At 47.5% G+C, this 23,895-nt stretch overlaps 2 protein-coding genes across 2 annotated transcripts in view; both read left to right on the top strand.

The window, feature by feature from the left end:
• The window catches only part of CAPN5 (calpain 5), a 94,302-nt gene that overhangs the window by 60,376 nt on the left and 10,031 nt on the right, over positions 1–23,895 (top strand). Inside the window, exons 4-8 of the mRNA XM_081197375.1 lie at positions 14,807–15,015; positions 16,692–16,884; positions 17,841–18,034; positions 21,259–21,336; positions 23,610–23,805. Of these exons, the coding sequence (XP_081053501.1) occupies positions 14,807–15,015; positions 16,692–16,884; positions 17,841–18,034; positions 21,259–21,336; positions 23,610–23,805 (870 nt within the window). The remainder of the gene's footprint in view (positions 1–14,806; positions 15,016–16,691; positions 16,885–17,840; positions 18,035–21,258; positions 21,337–23,609; positions 23,806–23,895) is intronic.
• On the top strand, positions 423–1,823 carry OMP (olfactory marker protein). The gene has a single exon (XM_081197494.1). It carries the CDS (start codon positions 534–536, stop codon positions 1,011–1,013), a length of 480 nt encoding a protein of 159 aa, XP_081053620.1. The 5' UTR covers positions 423–533; the 3' UTR covers positions 1,014–1,823.

Raw genomic sequence — 23,895 nt, 5'->3', positions numbered from 1 at the left:
TAGGCTTCTTTACATGCGTCGATGCCATACGGGGTGAGCAGAGAGGAAACCTGCTTCCCCCTTCTGAATTTCCAGCATATGCCCCTCGCCCCTGCCCCATCCCAAGAGGCAGGCCCCATCCGAGGCACATAGGAGACCTCGTTTAAACCTGACCTAGAATGCCACGTGCCTCGTTTGGGAATGGTCACTAGGCGAGTTGCCAGGGAAGCTGACATCAGAGGCTGCATCCCCTATAGATTTATTGCACAGCGTCGGGATCCGTCCCTCGCCTGCAAATGAGGCGAGGGCACCCAGAGGAAAGCCCCCGAGGGTGCTTCGCGTCACCGAAGCAGGTTGCCTAGCACCGCTGGGACAGGGGAGGGCCGGCGAGAGAGAGAGAGAGAGAGAGAGAGAGAGAGAGAGAGAGAGAGGAAGAGTTTGCAAACAGTGTCATATTTTTCTTCCTACGTCTCGGACGCTCGGAGAAAGACAGAGAGGCAGTGCCGCAGAACACGGCCGAGGGGAAGGGAGGAGAGGGCAAACCGAGGGTCTCGATGGCTTCGGAGGCGGCCGAGCTGGAGTTGCACTTGGTGCAGGACGTCGAACTGACCCGGTGCATGCGGCTGCGCGTTGAGAGCCTCCAGCAGAGGAACGAGAAACCGCAAGACGGGGAGAAGCTGCTGCAAGCCAACGAGTTTGTCTACCGGCTGGACTTCTCCCGCCAGCACGGCCTCCACTTCCTGCGCTGGAACGTGGTCCTGGAGAAGCCCGGAAAGGTCACCATCATCGGCACCTCCCAGCATTGGACGCCGGATCTCACCAATCTCATGCGCAGGCAGCTCCTGGAGCCTGTGGCCGTCTTCTGGAAGAAGGCGGGCGCCCAGGAGGTCGATTGGAATGAGGCTGATGCTCTGGAGTTTGGGGAGAGGCTGGTAGAGCTGGCCAGGATCCGGAAAGTCATGTATTTCCTCCTGGCGTACACAGACGGCCTGGAACCAGCCCAGCTCAAGTGCTCAGTCGTGTTCAAAGTCTGAGTTTGGCCCCTCTTGCCCTCCCAACCTCCTTAACTTTCTCCCCGCTGCTGTCAACTCTGTGGCTGCTTTCTCATTTTCTAAAACAAAATTGCACCGTGGATACCGGGGGCAGCTTATTTTCTCCTGCTTGCCACAGGTGCCTGCCTCAATCTGGGAAGTCTGCTTATTTCCTTCTATTTATTTCTTTGCTTCTCTAACTTGGAAGGCCACGCTTTTTCGACGCGCTTTCAACGTAGGATTCAGAGAAGCAGCTTAGGCGGCAAAGTTTCCTGCCGGGAAATGAGGTGCGTTTTCTGTTTTGAAGCTTTGGGACGGACGGACGCGCACACGGGCGCAGACAGAGCGCCGAGTCGAGAAATCCACGCAACCCTGCTGCAAGAAGACCCCTTGGCAATCTCAGAAGGCAACGCAGCCGGGCTGGATGAAGGAAGGGCACCCCGGGTGGCCGACTCCCATCTTGCCCCGATTCTTTGCACCGGGAGAGCTGCGCATCTGCACAGCTCTGACTACCCTCCAGAGCAAAGGGTATATCAGTGGAGCTAAGGACCTCATACATGGGACCGTTCGGATTTTTATTTTCCTTTTGCCTCTTTTGAAGCAATCTGGTAGTCCTCGTGGGTTCTGGGCGAAATGCAGGGGCAGATATAGCTTAAAGTAAGGGGTAAAAGGGGAAGAGTCCAGTGATGAAGACTTGTTGACGTATTTCTTTTCATCTCCCCACCCCCATCCCGGCAACCCTCAATTAGAGCGTTTTTATCACATAAAGTGTTACAGATATGTAGCCCCCCCCAACCCCCAACCCCCGCAGTGTTTAGCATGAAGTAGGTTGTTGTTGTTTAGTCGTTTAGTCGTGACCGACTCTTCGTGACCCCCTGGACCAGAGCATGCCAGGCACTCCTGTCTTCCACTGCCTCCCACAGTTTGGTCACACTCATGTTAGTAGCTTCAGGAACACTGTCCAACCATCTCGTCCTCTGTCGCCCCCTTCTCCTTGTGCCCTCCATCTTTCCCAACATCAGGGTCTTTTCCGGGGATTCTTCTCTTCTCATGAGGCGGCCAAAGTATTGGAGCCTCAGCTTCAGGATCTGTCCTTCCAGTGAGCACTCAGGGCTGATTTCCTACAGAATGGATATGTTTGATCTTCTTGCAGTTCATGGGACTCTCAAGAGTCTCCTCCAGCACCATAATTCAGAAGCATCCATTCTTCGGCGATCAGCCTTCTTTATGGTCCAGCTCTCACTTCCATACATCACTACTGGGAAAACCATAGCTTTAACTGTATGGACCTTTGTTGGTAAGGTGATGTCTCTGCTTTTTAAGATGCTGTCTAGGTTTGAAGTAGGTACCGCTTTGCAAATTGGGAGCCGAGGCTCAGAGAAAAGAACCTGGTTTCCTGGTGATCTGTGGCTGGGGGGTGAATTAAGTCGCCCCCCCCCCAAGATCACATTTCCCCTCTCCTGTACCCCTAAGAGTAAATTATTCCCTGCCTTTTGGAAACAAGAGAGCCTGCCCCAGTTGCACAAGGTGTATAAAATCTTATAAATGTAAAACTACTTTCTTTTAAAAAAGCATTTGCAGATTGGAGCTGTTGGAACTTACTGGAAATTTATTCTTTTGGCGGGAGGCAGAAATTGAAGCCTGCTGCTATAGAAACCAATATTTATATGCATCTGAGAATCCTTCTGCCAGTGAGTCTGGATTTTTATTTATTCGTTCATCCATTCCCTTGTGGCTGTATTTTTTTTTTATTTTTGTTTGTTTGTTTCCTTACGGCTGTAGCTCAATCCTCAACTTCTTCAGGTAGAGCTGGGACCGCCTTTCTCCCTGACACTTTTCCAGAGTTGCTGCTGCTGCTGCTGCCAGTCCGTGCAGACATTTCTGAGCTAGATGGCTCTGCCTTGCCATGAGGCAGCTTCCTAAGTTCTTAATCTTTGAGACATTTTCCTTTTTTTTTTTTTAAAGATTTTTATTGGTTTTACAAATTTTAAAAAAAACAGACAAACACTTAAGAAAACAAACATACACGTATAAATTCATAACATATTTTCATAAACCTCTTTTCTGGGACTTCCCCATACCCCCCCTTTCTGCATCCCAATGTTTATAATTTTATAGCAACTCCCAGTTGTTACTTTCCATCCTCAGTCATCTTAGTCATCTCTGTATTCTGACCTTATATCACTGTATCCCTTTGTTCCTAAGAACCAAAACACTCTAACATTCATTGAGTTTATAATAGTCCTTAAGGTAACTTTTGAATTTTCTCCATTCTTCTTCCGCTGTCTCTTTTCCTTGGTCACGGATTCTGCCTGTCATCTCGGCCAATGTCATATAGTCCATCACTTTCATCTGCCATTCTTCCAGAGTGGGTAGATCTTGTGTCTTCCAATGCTTTGCGATGAGTATTCTTGCTGCTGTTGTAGCGTACATGAAAAAAGCTCTATCCTTCTTTGACACCAATTGGCCGACAATGCCCAAGAGAAAGGCCTCTGGTTTTTTAGGAAAGGTACATTTAAGTACCTTTTTAATCTTTGAGACATTTTCCCAACCGCCCTGGCCGCAGGTGTTCAGTCGCTCAAAGCTTTTGATAATCCCATTGAAGAAACTGGAATGTGAGCCCCTTCCCAGTTGGAGAAACGGAAAATAGCATGTATATTCCCCTCTCATGTTTTTTCAAAATATCAAAAGCAAAGATCTTTCGCGGTCCCGCGAGGCCTCGGTGGCGGTTTGTTTTTTCCCTGCGCGTGAGCATCCTTCCCTGAGGCCAAATGGAAGCAGATCTTTGCCACTCTGGTTCCTGTTAGGTTGTGACAAAGTCGTTGCCCCCTTTTTGTGCAGAGTGGGTCGAAGGGAAGTAAAGAAAGACGGTGGAACAGAGGAGTTATTAGGGGTGACCCGTGGGAACAGGGCCCCAGATCTCCTGCCCCCCCTTTAAAAAAATTATAATTATAAACTCAGGAGGCTGCCTTGTCGTAGAATTATAGCGTCGAGACAGCTCTTACCATCAGAAAGTTCTTCCTGATGTTGAGTCGGAATCTCCTTGTAATTTGAATCCACGGGTCTGGGTTCGAGTCCTGCCGTCCGGAGCAGCAGAAAACAAGCTCGCTCCATCCTTCAGATATTTGAAGATGGCTATCTTATCACCTCTCAGTCTCCTCTTATCTGGGCCAAACCTACCCACCTCCTTCAACCGTTCCTCATCAGGCTTGGTTTCCAGACCCTTGATCATCTTGGTCTTTGGACACTTTCCAGCTTGCCAACATCATTCTTAACAGTGGTGTGTGTCCAGTTAACTAGGGGGACTAAGCTCGGCCCCTAAATCTTCCCGGCAAATTAGAGTATGAAAGTATTAAAACCTGTCACCTCCTTCCCCAAACCTGGGAAGCTTCTGCCTGGCTTAGGGAAGGAGGCACGATGCTCTTGCATGCAATGGCAGGACGTCAAAAATGTCACGTGTGCAATGTCGCCCCCCCCCCAAAGCAGGACAAGTGGTCAGGGATGATGGGAGTTGTAGTCTCAAAACATCTGGAGGGCCGAGGTTGAGGGAGCCTGAATTAACACATGCAAATTTTATGCCATGGACCTGCACCCAAGTGCATTTTTGTTTGTTTGTTTGTTTGTTTGCAAAGCCCCTAGGGGCGGAGTCTTCCAAGGCCAGTGGGAGGAGCTTAAAACTTTCTCCTTGCTTTTTGTGTGTGCGCAAAAGTTGTCCTGAATGGGCTTCCGTAGCACCATGTCCTTGGGCACCTTGTGGTGCCACGAGATGCGACTGCAATATGTGCACCTGGATCTATATATTCCTTTTCTGGTGCTGTGGCTTTTGGGGGGGCAGGCCATTAGCTCAGCACCTCCCTTCGCAGAGTGTGGGCCCTCCTAGATCTATGGCTTTTCTGCAGCTCAGCTGCCGATTTCAATTTCTCAGCGACGTCCCCCGTCTCTGTGAGCTTCCAGATCACTTTATAAGTAATGGCATTCGTGAACCAGTGGCTTTCGTGTGCCTTGAAAAGTTCCGCAGTCTTCGGCCGGCCATCGTTTGCTTGCTCGAGAAACAATTAGCCCTTTGGGGAAATAATTGGAAAGGAAATGCGCCGTGAAGCTTGGCTCCGCTAACTTCTCTGCTGAGGGTTCATCAAAAGGTGGTTTGCCTGGGGGTCAGAAACACAATCCTGCCTCAAATGACACAACAATCTATGGCAATTGCACTTTTTTAATATATCGCCATTGCATTTAAATGCGCCCATCTGCAATGTAGCAGCCTGTACTCTCAAAGCTTCCTTCAGAATAACGTTTTTTGGGTAAAAAAAATATTGTAATAAAAGATAAATATATATATATTATTATTTGGAACGCAATTTCCAGCTCGTGATCTTTTTTTATTCTAAGGGTGAGGTCCTCTTTTGACTGTCCCTTGTTCGTTTCAGAATATCGGGGTGCTGCCTTTGCATTTAAAAACGACACCGGAATTGTGCCGTGGTTGAAAAACAACCGTAGCTATAACAACTACAGTGGTACCTCTGGTTACGTACTTAATTCCTTCTGGAGGAATTACTTAACCTGAACTGTTCTTAACCTGAAGCACCACTTTAGCTAATGGGATCTCCCGCTGCTGCCACACCACTGCAGCGCGATTTCTGTTCTCATCCTGAAGCAAAGTTCTTAACCCAAGGTGCTATTTCTGGGTTAGCGAAGTCTGTAACCTGAAGCGTCTGTAACCCGAGGCACCACTGTATAGGTTTTCTTAGTATATCGTAGAGCAGGAAGGGAGGAGATTCACTCGAGGCTGCTGTTCATCCCTGAAAGATGTCCTGTCCAGCCTCTGCTTAAACCTTGGGTAGCAGAGACCTGACCACAACCTTCCAAGCACCGGTCTCTTCCCCTGTCAATCAACTTTTGCCACTGGGAAGTTTCTTAACTGAACGCTGCCCTTCCATTCTAGCCGTTCTCTCTGGAGGAACATAAGGCAGATCTGCCCCATTGCCTGTGGGGTATCCTGTCAGGCAGCGCCGGATTTAGGTTTGATGAGGCCCTCAGCTACTGAAAGTAACAGGGCCCTTTATATGTCCAGCTGTCCTTTGTCAGCATCAAATGGTCGCTGTTTTTTGTGTTGAATGGGTGGCACTGTGGGTTAAACCACAAAGCCTAGGGCTTGCCGATCAGAAGGTCGGTGGCTCGAATCCCTGCAACGGGGTGAGCTCCCGTTGCTCAGTCCCTGCTCCTGCCAACCTAGCAGTTCGAAAGGACGTCAAAGTGAAAGTAGATAAATAGGTACCGCTCCGGCGGGAAGGTAAACGGCGTTTCCGTGCGCTGCTCTGGTTCGCCAGAAGCGGCTTAGTCATGCTGGCCACATGACCCGGAAGCTGTACGCCAGCTCCCTCGGCCAATGAAGCGAGATGAGCGCCGCAACCCCAGAGTCGTCTGCAATTGGACCTAATGGTCAGGGGTCCCTTTACCTTTATATGCTAGATGGTAATTTATGGACCTAATAGGTATCTCAAGCCATTTTAACATGTTGACATGCAACCAGTCCATGCAGAACGGAGGCACTCTATATATAAAAAAGGTAAAGGACCCCTGACCATTAAGTCCAGTCTCGAACGACTCTGGGGTTGCAGTGCTCATCTCGCTTTACTGGCCAAGGGAGCTGGCCTTTTTCCGCATACAGTTTTTCCGGTCATGCGGCCAGCATGACTAAGCCACTTCTGGCGAAACCAGAGCAGTGCACGGAAACGCCGTTTACCTTCCCGCCAGAGTGGTACCTATTTATCTACTTGCACTTTGACGTGCTTTTGAACTGCTAGGTTGGCAGGAGCAGGGACTGAGCAACGGGAGCTCATCCTGTCATGGGGATTCAAACCGCCGACCTTCTGATCAGCAAGCCCAAGGCTCAGTGGTTTAGACCACAGTGCCACCCACGTCCCCTATATATAGAAATGAGCAAACCAGTGATATTTTAGGGAACAGGCTAGCAGGTGGCGCACATTACTTACATCATAGGAGCCTGCAAAACACAAAACACTGCTGTATGTAGGTTTTATTTTATTTGTTTTTTATCTTATATTTTGGAAATGTACATCCAGTGTTTTTTTCCTTTAATTTTTTTGTGGGGGCCCCAAGAGAGTGGGGCCCTAAGTTGTAGCTTGTTTAGCTTAAACGTAAATCTGGCACTGACCACCAGAGTACTTGAAAGAGGCTGTTTTGTCTCCCCTTAACTTTTTTTACGCAGGGGTCTGGTAGTCAGGTACACTGAATGTAGAGGTTTGCGATTGGGGGGGGGCATGGGGTTGGTCGCTGTCAAGGGGCCTGGTACGAATTTTTTACCACTCAGCAAATTGGCACCCGCCATTTGGTTTTTCGCCTACCTCGTAGCAAATTGTCACAACTTTCTTGGCATTGGCGGTTAGGCATTGGTATTGGTATTGTTATGCAGATGGGGGGGGGAAGCACCATCACCTTCCCCCATATCAAAGGGTAGTCCGAGAAAGGATTCTGGGGGGGTGTTGCCCCGTCCGAAGCCTATGGAAGTGTGGGCCTAAGGCACGCCCCCTAGCAGTGACCCCAGGGGAGGTCCTGGTTGATGTACAGTGGTGCCTCGCAAGACGAAATTAATTCGTTCCGCAAGTTTTTTCTTCTTGCGAGTTTTTCGTCTTGCGAAGCACGGTTTCCCATAGGAATGCATTGAAAATCAATCAATGCGTTCCTATGGAGACCGTCCGGGGACAGAGGGGAAGCGCCGCTCTGTCCCCTCTTTTGAAGCAAGGGGCGGAGAGAAGAAGATCGCTTCTCCCCCTTGCCGCCCCTTGGTTCAAAAGGGGTCCGGGGACAGCGGGGAAGACGCGCTGCGCTTCCCGCTATTCCCGGAGCTTGCAGGGCAAGCTTCGTTTTGCAAAGCAAGCCTATAGGGAAATTCGTCTTGCGAAGCAACTCGAAAACGAAAAAACATTTTGTTTTGCGAGTTTTTCGTCTCGCGAGGCGTTCGTCTTGCGGGGCACCACTGTACATCAGCAGGACTCCCCCTACTGGTGGTTAACCCTTGCCGGTCTTCAAGCAATCAGGCTGAAGCCGGTTAGTCGATAGGACCAATGCCTAAGCCAATACCACTCAATTCCTGCAATCAATAAAGTTGTGGCCTATTTCGCCCATTAACCTAAAATACTGCTGTCTCGTGTTTTCATTTCTGAGGGGGAGGCGGGAACTCGCCATGCAACGATCGCCATGCAAAAAAAGATCAGCGCATTCACTTTAAACTCTCCTTCCTAGAGGAGAGGAATTCCTTTAGCAATCTGAGATGACGTTTTGGCTTCCTCCCTGGGACTTCGTAGTCCTTTGCTTAAAACATAAAAAATGCCTTAAATTCACTTTAATTTTAGATTGGGGTTCTTTTAGAAAGCGATACTTTAAAAAGTCTTGTTGTTGTTTTCTTACACCAAAAAAATCATTTTTAAATTTATGTTTGATTTGATTTTTTTAGCGATTTGCTCCATTTCACCGTGTTAAGGCTGTCCTTTGACACACAGCTCAAATATTTTTGCATTGAGCGAATGGTTACAAGAGTGCAGAGCTCTGTTTTTAATTGACACTCCCCCTATGCCCTACATCTTTCTCCCCCTTTATTAATATATGGCTCTTGGATATCGGCATCAATATTAAACAGATTTCTTCTCCGTATGCCTCTCTCTGGCATTGAGCGGGGCATATTTCTTCTGTATTTACAATGCATCAGTAGCTAATGGACTAATGGACCTTTCAGGGGTTACGTTTACAATGGATTTGCCCCCTTTCTCTGACCGCAAGAAGCTATTAGCGATTCCACATTTGCTTTTATCTAGATCTTCCTGAGAGAGGGCTGGGAATCTTTCAGCCAGTCATTCCTAGTATATCTGGTGCTGCCAAGAAAAGCGTTTTTACCCTGCCCTTCGGCCAAAAAAGATTCTTAGAGCCATTTGCAGTTCAGTAACAAGCAAGGCCATCTCTGCCACTCAGGCATAGGTAAAGGTAAAGGGACCCCTGACCATTAGGTCCAGTCGTGACCGACTCTGGGGTTGCAGCGCTCATCTCGCTTTATTGGCCGAGGGAGCCGGCATACAGCTTCCGGATCATGTGGCCAGCAGGACTAAGTCGCTTCTGGCGAACCAGAGCAGCGCACGGAAATGCCATTTACCCTCCCGCCAGAGTGGTACCTATTTATCTACTTGCACTTTGAGGTGCTTTTGAACTGCTAGGTTGGCAGGAGCTGGGACTGAGCAACGGGAGCTCACCCTGTCGCGGGGATTCGAACCGCCGACCTTCTGATTGGCAAGTCCTAGGCTCTGTGGTTTAACCCACAGCGCCACCCGCATCCCCTAGCCACTCAGGCATACAATCTAACAAAAAGGGGGAAATGAATGAGGAAGAAAGAGGGAAACAATAAAACTTGGGTTCTTTGAGTGACTCACAGTCCAATAACAAACAAGACCATCACAGGCTCACAATCTTAAAAAAAAGGCACGACACAAAAGGGGAAAAGAATGAGGAGGGAAGAGGAAAACAAGGAAACTTGGGTACTTCGTTCTTGATGCGGCCAAGATTCTTACAATAAAAGTCTTGACAGATCCCAACAAAGTTGTTGATTTCTGCAGTAACCTTCCTTGGTGCAATGCAGCCAGAATTTATTGATCTTTGCCCTTCTGGCTGGAATCTGTTGGTTCCTTTGGCCTGACCCCCATAGCAGTTCTAGCGTTAGTCAGAGAATATGCCTGGAACATTTTCCAAGGGCCACGCAATAGGGATGTGTGCTAAGTCCCTACCTGTATTCATTGTATACATACAACTGTGTATCATCTGACCCATCTACTGCAATTATTAAGTTTGCCGAGGACACCAGCATAATGGGTTTAATAACAGGTGGAGATGAATCTGCGTATAGAGGGGAGGTCCAAAAAATATCTCCATGGTGCCTAGGGAACAACTTGCACCTTAATATCAGCAAGACAAAGGAGATGGTGTTGGACTTTCGGAGGAAGAGAGGAGAACTAGCCCCACTATACATCGGGGAGGGCTGTGTGGAGGGAGTCTTTTCCTTTAAATTCCTAGGAGTTTATCTCAGTGAAGACCTTAAAGGTAAAGGTAAAGGGACCCCTGACCATTAGGTCCAGTCATGACCGACTCTGGGGTTGCGGCGCTCATCTCGCTTTATTGGCCGAGGGAACCGGCGTACAGCTTCCGGGTCATGAGGCCAGCATGACTAAGCCGCTTCTGGCGAACCAGAGCAGCCCACGGAAACGCCATTTACCTTCCCGCCGGAGCGGTACCTATTTATCTACTTGCACTTTGACGTGCTTTTGAACTGCTAGGTTGGCAGGAGCAGGGACCGAGCAACGGGAGCTCACCCCGTAGCGGGGATTCGAACTGCCGACTTTCTGATCGGCAATTCCTAGGCTCTGTGGTTTAACCCACAGCGGCACCCGCATCCCTTAGTGAAGACCTTACTTGGAAAATAAATACAACCCAGGTGGTTAAGAAAGCCCAACAGAGGCTCCATCTCCTCAGAGTATTGCGGAAGAACGATGTCAATCAACATTTGATGATCTCCTTCTACCGGTCCACAATAGAAAGTGTCTTTTCATACTGCATCACGGTGTGGTACGCTAGTTTGACATCAACTGATAGGAAGTGCCTACAGAGGGTGGTGAATACAGCACAAGATATTATGGGCTGTCCCGTGAATCCGCTGGATGAAACAGCGGAAGAACGTTGCCTCAGGAGAGTGAGGAAAGTTCCCAGGATTGATTCACACCCTGGTCAGCACTTTCTTGATCTCCTGCCCTCGGGCAGAAGATATAGAAGCGTGATTAGTCGCACCAACAGGGTAAAGAACAGCTTCTATCCGTGGGCTGTTAGGCTGCTGAATGAAAAGATAACAAGAGGGAAACTGACTTTTGGGTTTGGTGGGTGTGTCAGTAAACGAGGGGAATTAAGACTAAGAGAGCTGAGTGGGGGTTGCTTGTGTAATCTCACTGTATACAAGTTGTACAAGTGACAATAAAGTATTTCAGTTCAATTTCAATTTCAATACTGCTTGGTTGTTTCCCCCCCAATGCAGTGCCTTTCGCGAGCCCAAGGCATCTTGCAAAAACAATGCAAAATTGACCCGCCTGGAAAGAGAGACCAAGTTAACAAGCCGAGCACGGCAGGTGGAAGAGATTAAAAGTGTCACAAAAATAGAGGCCAGCGAGATCAGTTCCTGAGAAACGTAAAAGGTCTCCCACCTACTGTGAAATGCTTTCCTGGAGGGAGGGATTCAGTGGATTCCCTGGGGTTTGGAATTACACCATGCAGCTGCAGCAATGGGCATAGACTGTTCACTAAATCTGACCAGCTGCACTTCAGATGATGGTGGTATAGAATCATAGAATGTGGGAATTGTAGAGTTGTAAGGGTTCCTGAGGGTCATTTAGTCCAACCCCCTTCAATGCAGGAATCTCAGCTAAAGCATCCATGACAGATGGCCACCCAACCTCTGCTTGGAAACCCTTGGGGTCCCATCAAACCTTACAATTCTATGATCTGATTGGATAAGGCAGGCTTAAGGTGGTCCATGAAGTTTATGGTCCTATTCGGTGGGCTGGTGTGGGGGACTCGCTGGTCCTGAATGGGGTAACTGCGCCCCTGAAGGACCAGGTGTGCAGCCTGGGAGTCATTCTGGACTCACGGCTGTCCAGGGAGGTGCAGGTCAATTCTGTGTCCAGGGCAGCTGTTTACTAGCTCCATCTGGTACACAGGCTGAGACCCTACTTGCCCGCGGACTGTCTCGCCAGAGTGGTGCATGCTCTAGTTATCTCCTGCTTGGACTACTGCAATGCGCTCTACATGGGGCTACCTTTAAAGGTGATCCGGAAACTGCAACTAATCCAGAATGCGGCAGCTAGACAGGTGCCTGGGAGCGGCTGCTGAGAACATATAACACCGGTCCTGAAAGACCTACATTGGCTTCCAGTACGTTTCCAGGCACAATTCGAAGTGTTGGTGCTGACCTTGAAAGCCCTAAATGCCCTCGGTTCAGTAGACCTGAAGGAGCGTCTCCACCCCCATTGTTCAGCCCGGACACTGAGGTCCAGTTCCAAGGGCCTTCTGGCAGTCCCCTCATTGCGAGAAGTGAGGTTACAGGGAACCAGGCAGAGGGCCTTCTCGGTGGTGGCGTCTGCCCTGTGGAACACCCTCCCAGCAGATGTCAAGGCAATAAACAACTATTTTACTTTTCAAAGACAATTGAAGGCGGCCCTGTTTAGGGAAGTTTTTAATGTCTGATGCTGTATTGTTTTTAATATTCAGTTGGAAGCTGCCCAGAGTGGGGTATAAATAATAATAATAAATACCCCAGATGGGTGGGCTATAAATAATAAATTATTATTATTATTATGAAGCCAAATACTTCTTAGAAACAGATATACTTCCCCCTTTTTATTTCTGACATAGAGGTGAATATCAATGCTTCTGTAGCACCATCAGCACACAAGAGGAAGGCATTGGGGCAGCAAACCACAAAATTTGCAGGAACACAGAAACACAAATCTTTAGGGGAAACAGTGAAGGCTCGGTATGCTCAGTGTCTACAGAATACCAGCTGACCAGTGGTGGGGATGGAATGGAGTACGTTGAGAAGAAGCACTCATTTTATCACGGTTCCCCATTGTTTTTAAGATTTTCCCAAATTGTGTCCTTTTGCCAGCAAGCCTCCAAATGGGGCTTTATGGAGCCACCTGCAGGCAGAAAGTAAGTACAGCATGTGAAAGAAACACTGGCGATCGATTGATAGGATTAATGTAGAAGATGATTTGCTCGAAGGCTGATGGGCAAGGAAGAACACTCCAGTATTGCACATTGGAAAGAAGATAAGGTTTACCAGAGAAGAATGGCAGATCAAGCTGATGGATTATGTCAAAATGGCTAAAATGACCAGAAGAATCAGAAATCAGGAAGACCAACATTTTAATAAGGAATGGGGATTTTTTTTTAAATAATTTATCTTAAAAACCATTGTAAACAGTTAAAATCATTAGTAGGATTGGAATAACACTTGTAGTTTAATGGTGAATTTTGGACACAATGGAGAGGTAAAAGATTTGGATTGTTATAAAAGATGCAGGAGGAAATGATTAACAACAGGACCCACAAAGGGGAGGGTGGAAGTCTAGGTGAATCCCTGGAATCTTGTTTTTAATGTTGTATGTTGGATATGTGATTGTAAAATTTTAATCTGAAAAACAAAATAAGTAAATTTATGTGATAAATATTCCACATTCCCTCGCACATTCTATATTAACTGTGCAAGGTTCCAGCTCCCATTAATGGGATTTTTTCTGGAAGCTGCAGCATACTAATAGAATTCCCTCTTGCCCTTGTAACTTAAGGAGCCCATGTGGTGTAGTGGTTAGAGCAGGCATAGGCAAACTCGGCCCTCCAGATGTTTTGGAACTACAACTCCCATCACCCCTGCCCGCTGGTCCTGTTAGCTAGGGATGGTGGGAATTGTAGTCCCAAAACATCTGGAGGGCCGAGTTTGGTTATGCCTGGGTTAGAGGGTTGGATTAGGACCTTTTTAGGCCGGGGTTCAAATCTCCACTCAGACACCATGCGCCAGTCACGCTGCCTCTTGACCAACCTCGAAGGGTTGTTGTTGTGGGGGATTAAGTGAGGAGAAGGAAGAACCACATCTGCCACCTCAAGCTCTTCGGAGAAGAAGGCGGAATGTTAATGCAATAAATAAACAACTAATAATAATAGTAATTTATTATTAATAATAATAATTTATTATTTATACCCTGCCCATCTGGCTGGGTTTCCCCAGCCACTCTGGGCGCCTTCCAACAAAATATTAAAATACAATAGTCCGTCAAGCATTAAAAGCTTCCCTAAACAGGGGTGACAGCAGTCACGAAATTAAAAGGCGCCTGCTTCTTGGGAGCAAAGCAATGACAAACCTAGACAGCATCTTAAAAAGCAGAGACATCACCTTGCCAACAAAGGTTCGTATAGTTAAAGCTATGGTTTTCCCAGTAGGGATGTATGGAAGTGAGAGCTGGACCATAAAGAAGGCTGATTGCCGAAGAATGGATGCTTTTGAGTTATGGTGCTGGAGGAGACTCTTGAGAGTCCCATGGACTGCAAGAAGATCAAACCGGTCCATTCTGAAGGAAATCAGCCCTGAGTGCTCACTGGAAGGACAGATCGTGAAGCTGAGGCTACAATACTTTGGCCACCTCATGAGAAGTGAAGACTCCCTGGAAAAGACCCTGATTTTGGGAAAGATGGAGGGCACAAGGAGAAGGGGACGACAGAGGATGAGATGGTTGGACAGTGTTCTCGAAGCTACCAGCATGAGTTTGACTAAACTGCGGGAGGCAGTGGAAGACAGGAATGCCTGGCATGCTCTGGTCCATGGGGTCATGAAGAGTCGGACACGACTAAACGACTAAACAACAACAAAACAGGGCTGCCTTCAGATGCCTTCTAAAAGTTAGGCAGTTGTTTTTCTCTTTGACATCTGGCGGGAGGGCATTCCACAGGGCGGGTGCCACCACCGAGAAGGCCCTCTTCCTGGTTCCCTGTAACTTGGCTTCCCACAGTGAGGGAACCGCCAGAAGGCCCTCGGCGCTGGACCTCAGTGTCCGAGCAGAACGATCAGGGGGGAGATGCTCCTTCAGTTAAACGTACCCCACTCTAGTGATATAATGCACTTTAATTCTAAAAAAAATGCTGGCAAACTCTGCTCGACGGCGTAGTTACCTAACATGTCTCTTTCCTTCTCCCCGACGCAGGTCATCCCAGACTGGAAGGAGCAAGAGTGGTCGGCTGAGAAGCCGGAGAACTATGCCGGCATCTTCCACTTCCAGTTCTGGCGGTTCGGTGACTGGGTGGACGTGGTGATTGACGACCGCCTGCCCACGCTGCACAACCAGCTCATTTACTGCCACTCCAACTCCAAGAACGAGCTGTGGTGCGCGCTGGTGGAAAAGGCCTACGCCAAGTGAGTGAGGCAGTGTGGACTAGTGGTTAGAGTAGCTGGGCTACATCCTGGGAGACCAGGGTTGAAATCCCCAATCGCCCATCACGAAGCTTTCCGGCCAGGGAAATGACTCCCACCTGAAGTCCTGGGGGGCTGCTGCCAGTCAGTGTAGGCCTCACTGAGTTAGATGGACCGGAGGTCTGACTTGGCAGCTACTTGTTGTGTTCCTCTGGTTGTGAAAACCAGGCAACATTCTCCCTATTTTGAGGGGCAGGGGGCTTATTGGGACATTGGCATTAGTATCTTTCCCTCTCCCTCGCACTGCCCCACCAGCCATCTTTTCTTAAAAAAAGGTCGTTTGGCTATTTCTTTTCTGGATGACCTGGCCAGCAGCCATCATGTTTCTGTAATACCTCAATTCCTGTCTCGGCACCTAGACCATCATGCCCTGACACTGTGTCGCCCTGGATACACCGTTGACAAAAATTAAAAAGATGCGAACTCATATTTCCCTCTTGTTAACAAAGTCACTTCAATGACACAGAAAGAAAATAAATCCCGAAGGTAACTTGGCTGAGGAAACTGAACAAATCAATATACAGTAAAATTTGAGGAGAACCAAACAGAGGTTTTTGTCTTTCATGGTTCAGGCCTTGTACGTAGCCAGGAAGACATTCAGTCAGACGTACAGAGGAAAGCCTCCCTCATAACGATGCAGCCAATCCGAACGCTGCTCTGCCTGGCTATTAAGCATTGCCATCGCCTCCCTCTTGGTTCCCTGAGAACAGAATTAACCCTAAAGTTACGTGCAGAACGATCTCCGCTGCTGAACTTGCAACGCCTCTTGCTTCTAAGCATTTAAACGCAACAGCTGTGTTTGCTATTAGAGGGCGTGATATGTGGCATAGTGGTCTAAACCACTGAGCCTCTTGGACTTGCCGATTAGGAGGTCGGCGGTTCGAATCCTGGCGATGGATTGAGCTTCCGTTTCTCTGTCCCTGCTCCTGCCAACTTAGCAGTTCGAAAGCACACCAGTGCAAGTAGATAAATAGGTACCGCTGCAGCGGGAAGGTAAACGGCGTTTCCTTGCACTCTGGTTTCCATCATGGTGTCCTGTTGCGCCAGAAGCGGTTTAGTCCTGCTGGCCGCATGATCCGGAAAGCTGTCTGTGGACAAAGGCCGGCTCCCTCGGCCTGAAAGCGAGATGAGCACCACAACCCCATAATCACCTTGACTGGACTTAACCATCCAGGGGTCCTTTAACTTTTACCTTTATGTGGCATAGTCTTGAGCTTACGCCATGGGTAGGCAAACTAAGGCCTGGGGGCTGGATGCGGCCCAATTGCCTTCTCAATCCGGCCTGCGGGCGGTCCGGGAATCAGTGTGTTTTTACATAATATGTCCTTTTATTAAAAATGGATCTCTGGGTTATTTGTGGGGCCTGCCTGGTGTTTTTACATGAGTAGAATATGTGCTTTTATTTAAAATGTATCCCTGGGATATTTGTGGGGCATAGGAATTCCTTCATCTTTTTTTTTTCAAAATATAGTCCGGCCCCCCACAAGGTCTGAGGGACAGTGGACCGGCCCCCTGCTGGAAAAGTTTGCTGACCCCTCGCTTACATCATGCCACTCCACAAACAGGGCATAATCTTTGTCGCGCCCTGTGTTCTTATTCTCCTCTTCCCCACTGCGTAGACTTTCGGGATGCTACGAGGCCCTAGACGGAGGCAACACAGCTGACGCTTTGGTGGACTTCACCGGCGGTGTCTCCGAACCCATCGACCTGCTGGAAGGCGGCTATGCGAACGACGAAGCCAAACGCAACATCCTCTTTGAGCGGGTCCTGAAGGTCTACAACCGGGGAGGTCTCATCAGCTGTTCCATAAAAGTAAGGAGCCGGTGGTTCTTGTTGGCGTAACCCCAGGAGAGTGGGCCTGATCGTCTCCTGAATCTTAAGCGGTTCCCAAGAATCTGGCGCAAGATGTAAGCCTTGCTTAACCCATTAGGATTGGTGTCCACAGAACCAGGGAATTGTAGAGTTGAATGGGACCACAGCGGCCATCTAGTCCGACTCCCTGCAAAGCAGGAATATTCCACCCAACCTGGGACTCGAATCCGCAACCCTAAGATTACCGTATTTTTTGCTCTATAAGACTCACTTTTTCCCTCCTAAAAAGTAAGGGGAAATGTGTGTGCGTCTTATGGAGTGAATGCAGGCTGCGCAGCTATCCCAGAAGTCAGAACAGCAAGAGGGATTGCTGCTTTCACTGCGCAGCGATCCCTCTTGCTGTTCTGGCTTCTGAGATTCAGAATATATTTTTTCTTGTTTTCCTCCTCCAAAAACTAGGTGCGTCTTGTGGTCTGGTGCGTCTTATAGAGCGAAAAATACGGTAATAGGATACAATAACCTATTAAACATTAAAAGCTTCCCTAAACAGGGCTGCCTTCAGATGTCTTCTAAAAGTCTGGTAGTAGCGTGTTGCAAAAGTAAAATGAAACGTAAAAACCACCACTAACAAAAAAACTTTAAATATATTAGAGGCAGGGGACTGGTGAAATCTTTAACAGGCACCAGAAGGCAGAATGCTATTTATTCCCCTTTGAAGAAGGGTATTCTGGTTTTGGTGCCACCACTGATCAGGCCGTGTTCTTCTGACTCGCTTTTTCTGACGCCTCGGCGCTGTGGTGCTTGCGGAAATAATTCGTTGCCGAGCCTCGAGTGGAGGCTCACAGCTTTTTTCATCCTGGCTCCTTCACCTCCCCTCACCCTTTGCCAGTGTCCCTTGGGCGGATGTTTTTAAGTGCACTGTTTAATTCTTGTGCTTCCTTTGTCCCCTCGGCAAGGCCACCTCCGCGGCCGACATGGAAGCCCGGCTGGACTGCGGCCTGGTCAAAGGGCACGCCTACGCTGTGACGGACGTGAGGCGAGTCCGCCTGGGCCACGGCCTGCTGTCCTACTTCAAGTCCGAAAAGCTCGATATGATCAGGCTGAGGAACCCCTGGGGGGAGAAAGAATGGAACGGACCCTGGAGTGACACGTGAGTATATCTGGGGGAAAAGCCCACTGGAAACGGGGGCCACCTTGTCTAAAAAGCTTTGGCCACATTCCTACTGGTGGGACAAACCAGTTTAGATGGTCCTTCCGTACAAAAAATAAAATAAAAACTGACCTCCCCGCACATAGAAGACTAGCCTGTCAGGGAAGAAAAGATGCTGGGCTGTTTTTTTTTCCCTCCCTGGCATTTACTTTGCTGTGTAGAAGGAGAGAGAGAGAGAGAGAGAGAGAGAGAGAGAGAGAGAGAGGCATCCCATAATATTATATTTTTAATTGTGGTCTCACTGACCCCCTGGAAGCATGTTGTGGACTGCTGGTGGCTCCCAACTTCATTGTTCCTCAGACAGATCGTACAAATACTATAGATATAAGCTGGTTCCACGCCTACACACACACCCGGCCATTGTTTCCTTGAAATCAATAAAAAAATATATGTACTGTATTTTTCCGTGTACAAGATGACCCCATGTATAAGACGCCCCTATTTTTTGAGCCCAAAATTAAGAAATAAATTTATTTATATATTTCATTGCAACATTCCGTGTATAAGACGACCCCCAATTTTAAACTTAAAAAATGGGGGGGGGGGAATATAGTCTTATACAGAGAAAAATACACTAATCTGTATGAGAAAAACAACCCATAACTACTTACTTACTTAAATTTGTGTATTGCCCTTCATCCGAGGGGCATAGGGTAGTTTACTGCATAAATGCACCAAACAAAAGGCCAAATGCATAAAAAAACCAAACCAAACCCCATACTCCCCCCCCAAAAAAAACATTTAAAAGGACAATGAATGTTAAAATTGATGGTAATTGCAGCCAGACAGGTTATAGCGAGTAATTGGAAAAATGCAGAAGAGCTAGGCGTGAACCAACGGAGGGATAAATTGAAAAATATTATAATCTTAGAATATCTAACTGTGAAGATACATAAAAGGAAAGGGTTTAAGGTCAGTGAGGAGGAGGAGGAGGATTGGTTTGAGAAGATACTGAATTATATGGGCAGGTTTGGACAATTTGGGGCAATTAAAATGTTAAAAGATAAATAAACCTTGTGGAGGGAGGAGTGTTAAGGTATATAGAATTGTACATGTGGTTGATTTGAATATGTTATTATTGATTATGTATACTCAATGTATCAGCCGCCTGGGGGGTTTCACTGTTTGTTTTCACTGTTTGTGTTTTGGTTGTTGGTAAAAAAATTAAAAAGAAAGAAAAGAAAAAGGGCAATGAATGTTAATCAGCCACAGGGCTAGTTGATGAGAAACATTTTCGCCTGGTGCCTCAGCCTTCTTGATGGTCCAGCTCTCACTTCCATACATCACTACTGGGAAAGCCATTTCCGAGCCTCGGGAGGAGAGGGTTTTGCGGGCTGGCCCCTCCCACAAGCGCGGGGCTGGAGTTTAGCCCCAAGAGAGCCAGGGAATCCCCGGGGGCGTGCCTCTCCGCCTTCCCCCCGTCCGCCAATCGGCGGGCCGGGGAGGCGTGGCCTGGGCTATTTAAGGCCAGGCACGCCCCGGGATCTCCCTCTTCACTCCTCGGCAGCAGAGAAGTTTTCCCAGCCCACCCACCCTTAGGTTAGGCAGTCTTGACCTTGCTATGGACTTCGGTTGGTCGCCGCAAGGGGCCTGGTAGGAATTTTTCCAAGTTGGCGACTTTTCAGCCTTTTGGTTTTTTCGCCTACCTCGTAGCAAATCGTCACAACTTTCGCGGTTTTGGCGGTTAGGCATTGGCAGGGGTCTATTGTTATGCAAATGGATGGGGGGGAAGGACACGCCATCACCTTCCCCCGAGAAAAGGGTAGTCCGGTAGAGGACTCCGGGGGCGTTTGCCTTGTCCGAGACCTAGTAAGGTTAGGGCCGCCGGCACGCCCACGAGCGGTGACACCCGTGGGGGTCCTAGCTGGCGTACTTCAGCAGGACACCCACGGTTTGTGTTCAACCCTTCCCGGTTCCCATGCCGGGTAGTGATAGGAGCCAATGCCTAAGGCCAATACCTTCAATTCTGTAATCAATAAAGTTGTGGCCATTTACGCCCATTAACCTTAACTAACGTGTCCTGTGTCTTTATTTCATTGGGGGAGGGAACTTGCCACGCAAAACCATAGCTTTAACTATACAGACCTTTGTTGCCAAGGTGATGTCTCTACTTTTTAAGATGCTGTCTAGGTTTGCCATCGCCTTTCTCCCAAGGAGCAGGCGTCTTTTAATTTCATGGCTGCTGTCACCATCTGCAGTGATCATGGAGCCCAAGAAAGTAAAATCTCTCACTGCCTCCATTTCTTCCCCTTCTATTTGCCAGGAGGTGATGGGACCAGTGGCCATGATCTTCGTTTTTTTATGGTGCGCTTCAGACCATATTTTGCGCTCTCATCTTTCACTCTCATGAAAAGGTTCTTTAATTCCTCCTCACTTTCTGCCATCAAGGTTGTGTCATCTGCATATCTGAGGTTGTTGATATTTCTTCCGGCAATCTTAATTCCGGCTTGGGGTTCATCCAGCCCAGCCTTTCTCATGATGAATTCTGCTCTGGTCAGACCTCACCTGGAGTACTGTGTCCAGTTCTGGGCACCACAATTCAAGAAGGACACTGACAAACTGGAACGTGTCCAGAGGAGGGCAACCAAAATGGTCAAAGGCCTGGAAACGATGCCTTATGAGGAACGGCTAAGGGAGCTGGGCATGTTTAGCCTGGAGAAGAGGAGGTTAAGGGGTGATATGATAGCCATGTTCAAATATATAAAAGGATGTCACATAGAGGAGGGAGAAAGGTTGTTTTCTGCTGCTCCAGAGAAGCGGACACGGAGCAATGGATCCAAACTACAAGAAAGAAGATTCCACCTAAACATTAGGCAGAACTTCCTGACAGTAAGAGCTGTTCGACAGTGGAATTTGCTGCCAAGGAGTGTGGTGGAGTCTCCTACTTTGGAGGTCTTTAAGCAGAGGCTTGACAACCATATGTCAGGAGTGCTCTGATGGTGTTTCCTGCTTGGCAGGGGGTTGGACTCGATGGCCCTTGTGGTCTCTTCCAACTCTATGATTCTATGATTCTATGAATTCTGCATATAAGTTAAATAAGCAGGGAGACAATATACAGCCTTGCCGTACTCCTTTCCCAATTTTGAACAAAAAAATGTGTCATGTAACCACGGTTAATATGATTTCTGTGTTTCCCCTCATGTGTCCTCCTGTCGTTCCCGCAGCTCGGAGGAATGGCAGAAAGTCAGCAACAGCGAAAGAGAAAAACTGGGAATGACTGTCCAAGACGATGGGGAATTTTGGTGAGTTAACGTTGTGCATATGAAGCAAAAGCAGTTGATTCTTTATCTCTCCCTCCATAGCCCAGTGCAACTATCGGGTCTTTTCCTCAGAACAAAAGCTGCCAATTCCAGATTTAAGTTTGTTACGGGGGTGCTGAGTTTTGACCTGGGATTGGCGCAGAAATGGGGAATGGAAATGGCTTTTATAATTTTTTAATTCCTTTTTCAACGGTCTTTATTGAAACTTAACATATATACATAATAACCAAAATCCCCAATGATTCCCTCACATAAAATATAATATCTAAATCACAACAGCTACATAATTATACACTTAATTATAAATCCCACCACCAACCCTCTACTTTCCTCCACAGCAATTCAACTTCTTTATATTTCTTTCTACCTTTTTCCCTTGCATTCTATAATAAATTATTTTTGTTAAATTCTGATTTTTCCTTCTTTCTTTATTGGTTTTGTTATTGCTTACATTTTTTTATTCTAAGCCTATTAGCATGTCGTTTTTAGAACAATATTTTGACATATAATCTTCGAATTACTTCCACTCCATTCTTAAAAAGTTAAGAAGTTAAAAAGTCAGGGCTTTTTAGTTTAGGTGTTGAGGGGGAAGGATGATTAAAGGGAGATGTGATGGAACTGTAAAAAAATGATGTACATTGTCGAGAAAGTGGATAGAGGAAGGTTTCCCTGTCTCACAAAAAAGGACAGCGCGGAGCAGTGGTTAGAGTGCTGGACTAGGTCACAGTGGCCAACCAGTTGCCTATAAAAAGCTTACCTGAGTGCAGGAGGGCTCTGTGATTTAGCAATGGGAACAGTGGTACCTTGGTTCTCAAACTTAATCAGTTCTGGAAGTCCGTTCCAAAACCAAAGCGTTCCAAAATCAAGGCACGCTTTCCCATAGAAAGTAATGCAAAACGGATCAATCCATTTCAGACTTTTGAAAACAACCCCTAAAACAACAATTTCACATGAATTTTACTATCGTAACTAGACCATTAATCCATAAAATGAAAGCAATAATCAATGTACTGTACTATGAAATAAATAAGACAGTACTGTAGATGATGAAAATTAAAATTCAATATTTTTCATACCCTCACTGATGATAGTCGTTGTTTGAATGGGGGGCTTTTATCCAGTCACGCAATCAATCAATCAGTAGCTGAACTGGGTTCCACACAGTCACAAAAACAAATTAACCGAAAAAAGCTCAAAAACAAAAAACGCAAAATAAATAGCAAAAACTAAAGTGCCAAACCTAATCCGTTCCGGAAGTCTGTTTGACTTCCGAAATGTTCGAAAACCAAGGCACAGCTTCTGATTGGTGCAGGTGCCCTGAAAACAATAGCCGACAGCCGCATCAGACGTTTGGCTTCCAAAAAAAACATTCGAAAACTGGAACACTTACTTCCGTGTTTTCGTCGTTTGGGAACCAAGGCGTTTGGGAACCAAGGTACCACTGTATACAGAATCATTGCTCCAGCTGTGGAAGTAGAGCAGAGCCATTGTGGCTTCTAGCCATCAATAGCTACTTCGCAGATCACAAAATCATAGAATGGTAGAGTTGGAGGGGCCTACGAGGGTCATCTAGTCCAACCCCCTGGAATGCAGGAATTTTTTTGCCCATCCTGGGGCTCGAACCCACGACCTCAAGATGAAGACTCTCATGCAATCGTCCTCACATAGTGTTTCTGGGTCAGATTCAGCTAGCTGAAGTATCTTAAAGGTGGCGCCACACCAGAAGTAAGGGATACAAGGCCCGTTTAACCTGGCCAGGCTTTGAGTCGAGATTCGAACTCTTTACTTACTTATTATTGATTGAATTTATATACCACCCTATACCCGGGGGTCTCAGGGTGGTTCATGGAATAAAATCAAGATATAAAGCCACAAAATACCTAATGAAAATAAAAACAACAACCCAATAACCCCCCCTCAAAAAAAACCACAACAACACCCAAATTTTGAAAGGGCATAGGATGTCAATCACATCAACCAAAGGCCTGGTTTAAAAGGAACGTTTTTGCCTGGTGCCTAAAGGCGTATAATGGAGGCAACAGGCGAACCTCCCTGGGGAGAGAATTCCACAGACGGGGAGCCACTGCAGAGAAGGCTCTGTTCTCACATTGCCACCCTCTGGACCTCTTGAGGAGGAGGCACACGAAGGAGGCCCTCAGAAGATGATCTCAGGGTCTGGGTAGGTTCCTATGGAAAGTGGCTGTGCTTGAGGTATTACGGTCCTGAGTCGAGATTCGAACTCTTCCCCACCGCAGGATGACGTTCGAAGACTTCTGCAGGTACTTCACCGACATCATCAAGTGCCGCCTCATCAACACGTCGTACCTGAGCATCCACAAGACCTGGGAGGAGGTGGTCTTGCGGGGGGCCTGGACCAAGCACGAAGACCCCTTGAAGAACCGCTGCGGGGGCTGCGTCAACAACAGGGACACCTTCCTGCAGAACCCACAGGTGAGGCGGCAGTGAGTGGCAGGTGAGAGGGGGAGCAAGGTGTTCCTAAGGGGGCAATGCTTATCTCTGCCACTGAGACTACCTTCCGCT

This window comes from Podarcis bocagei (genome assembly GCF_964188305.1).
Source record: "Podarcis bocagei genome assembly, chromosome: 6".
NCBI lineage: Eukaryota > Metazoa > Chordata > Lepidosauria > Squamata > Lacertidae > Podarcis > Podarcis bocagei.
Note: the sequence above shows the minus strand (reverse complement) of the source record. Positions and strands in the feature narration are given on the sequence as shown.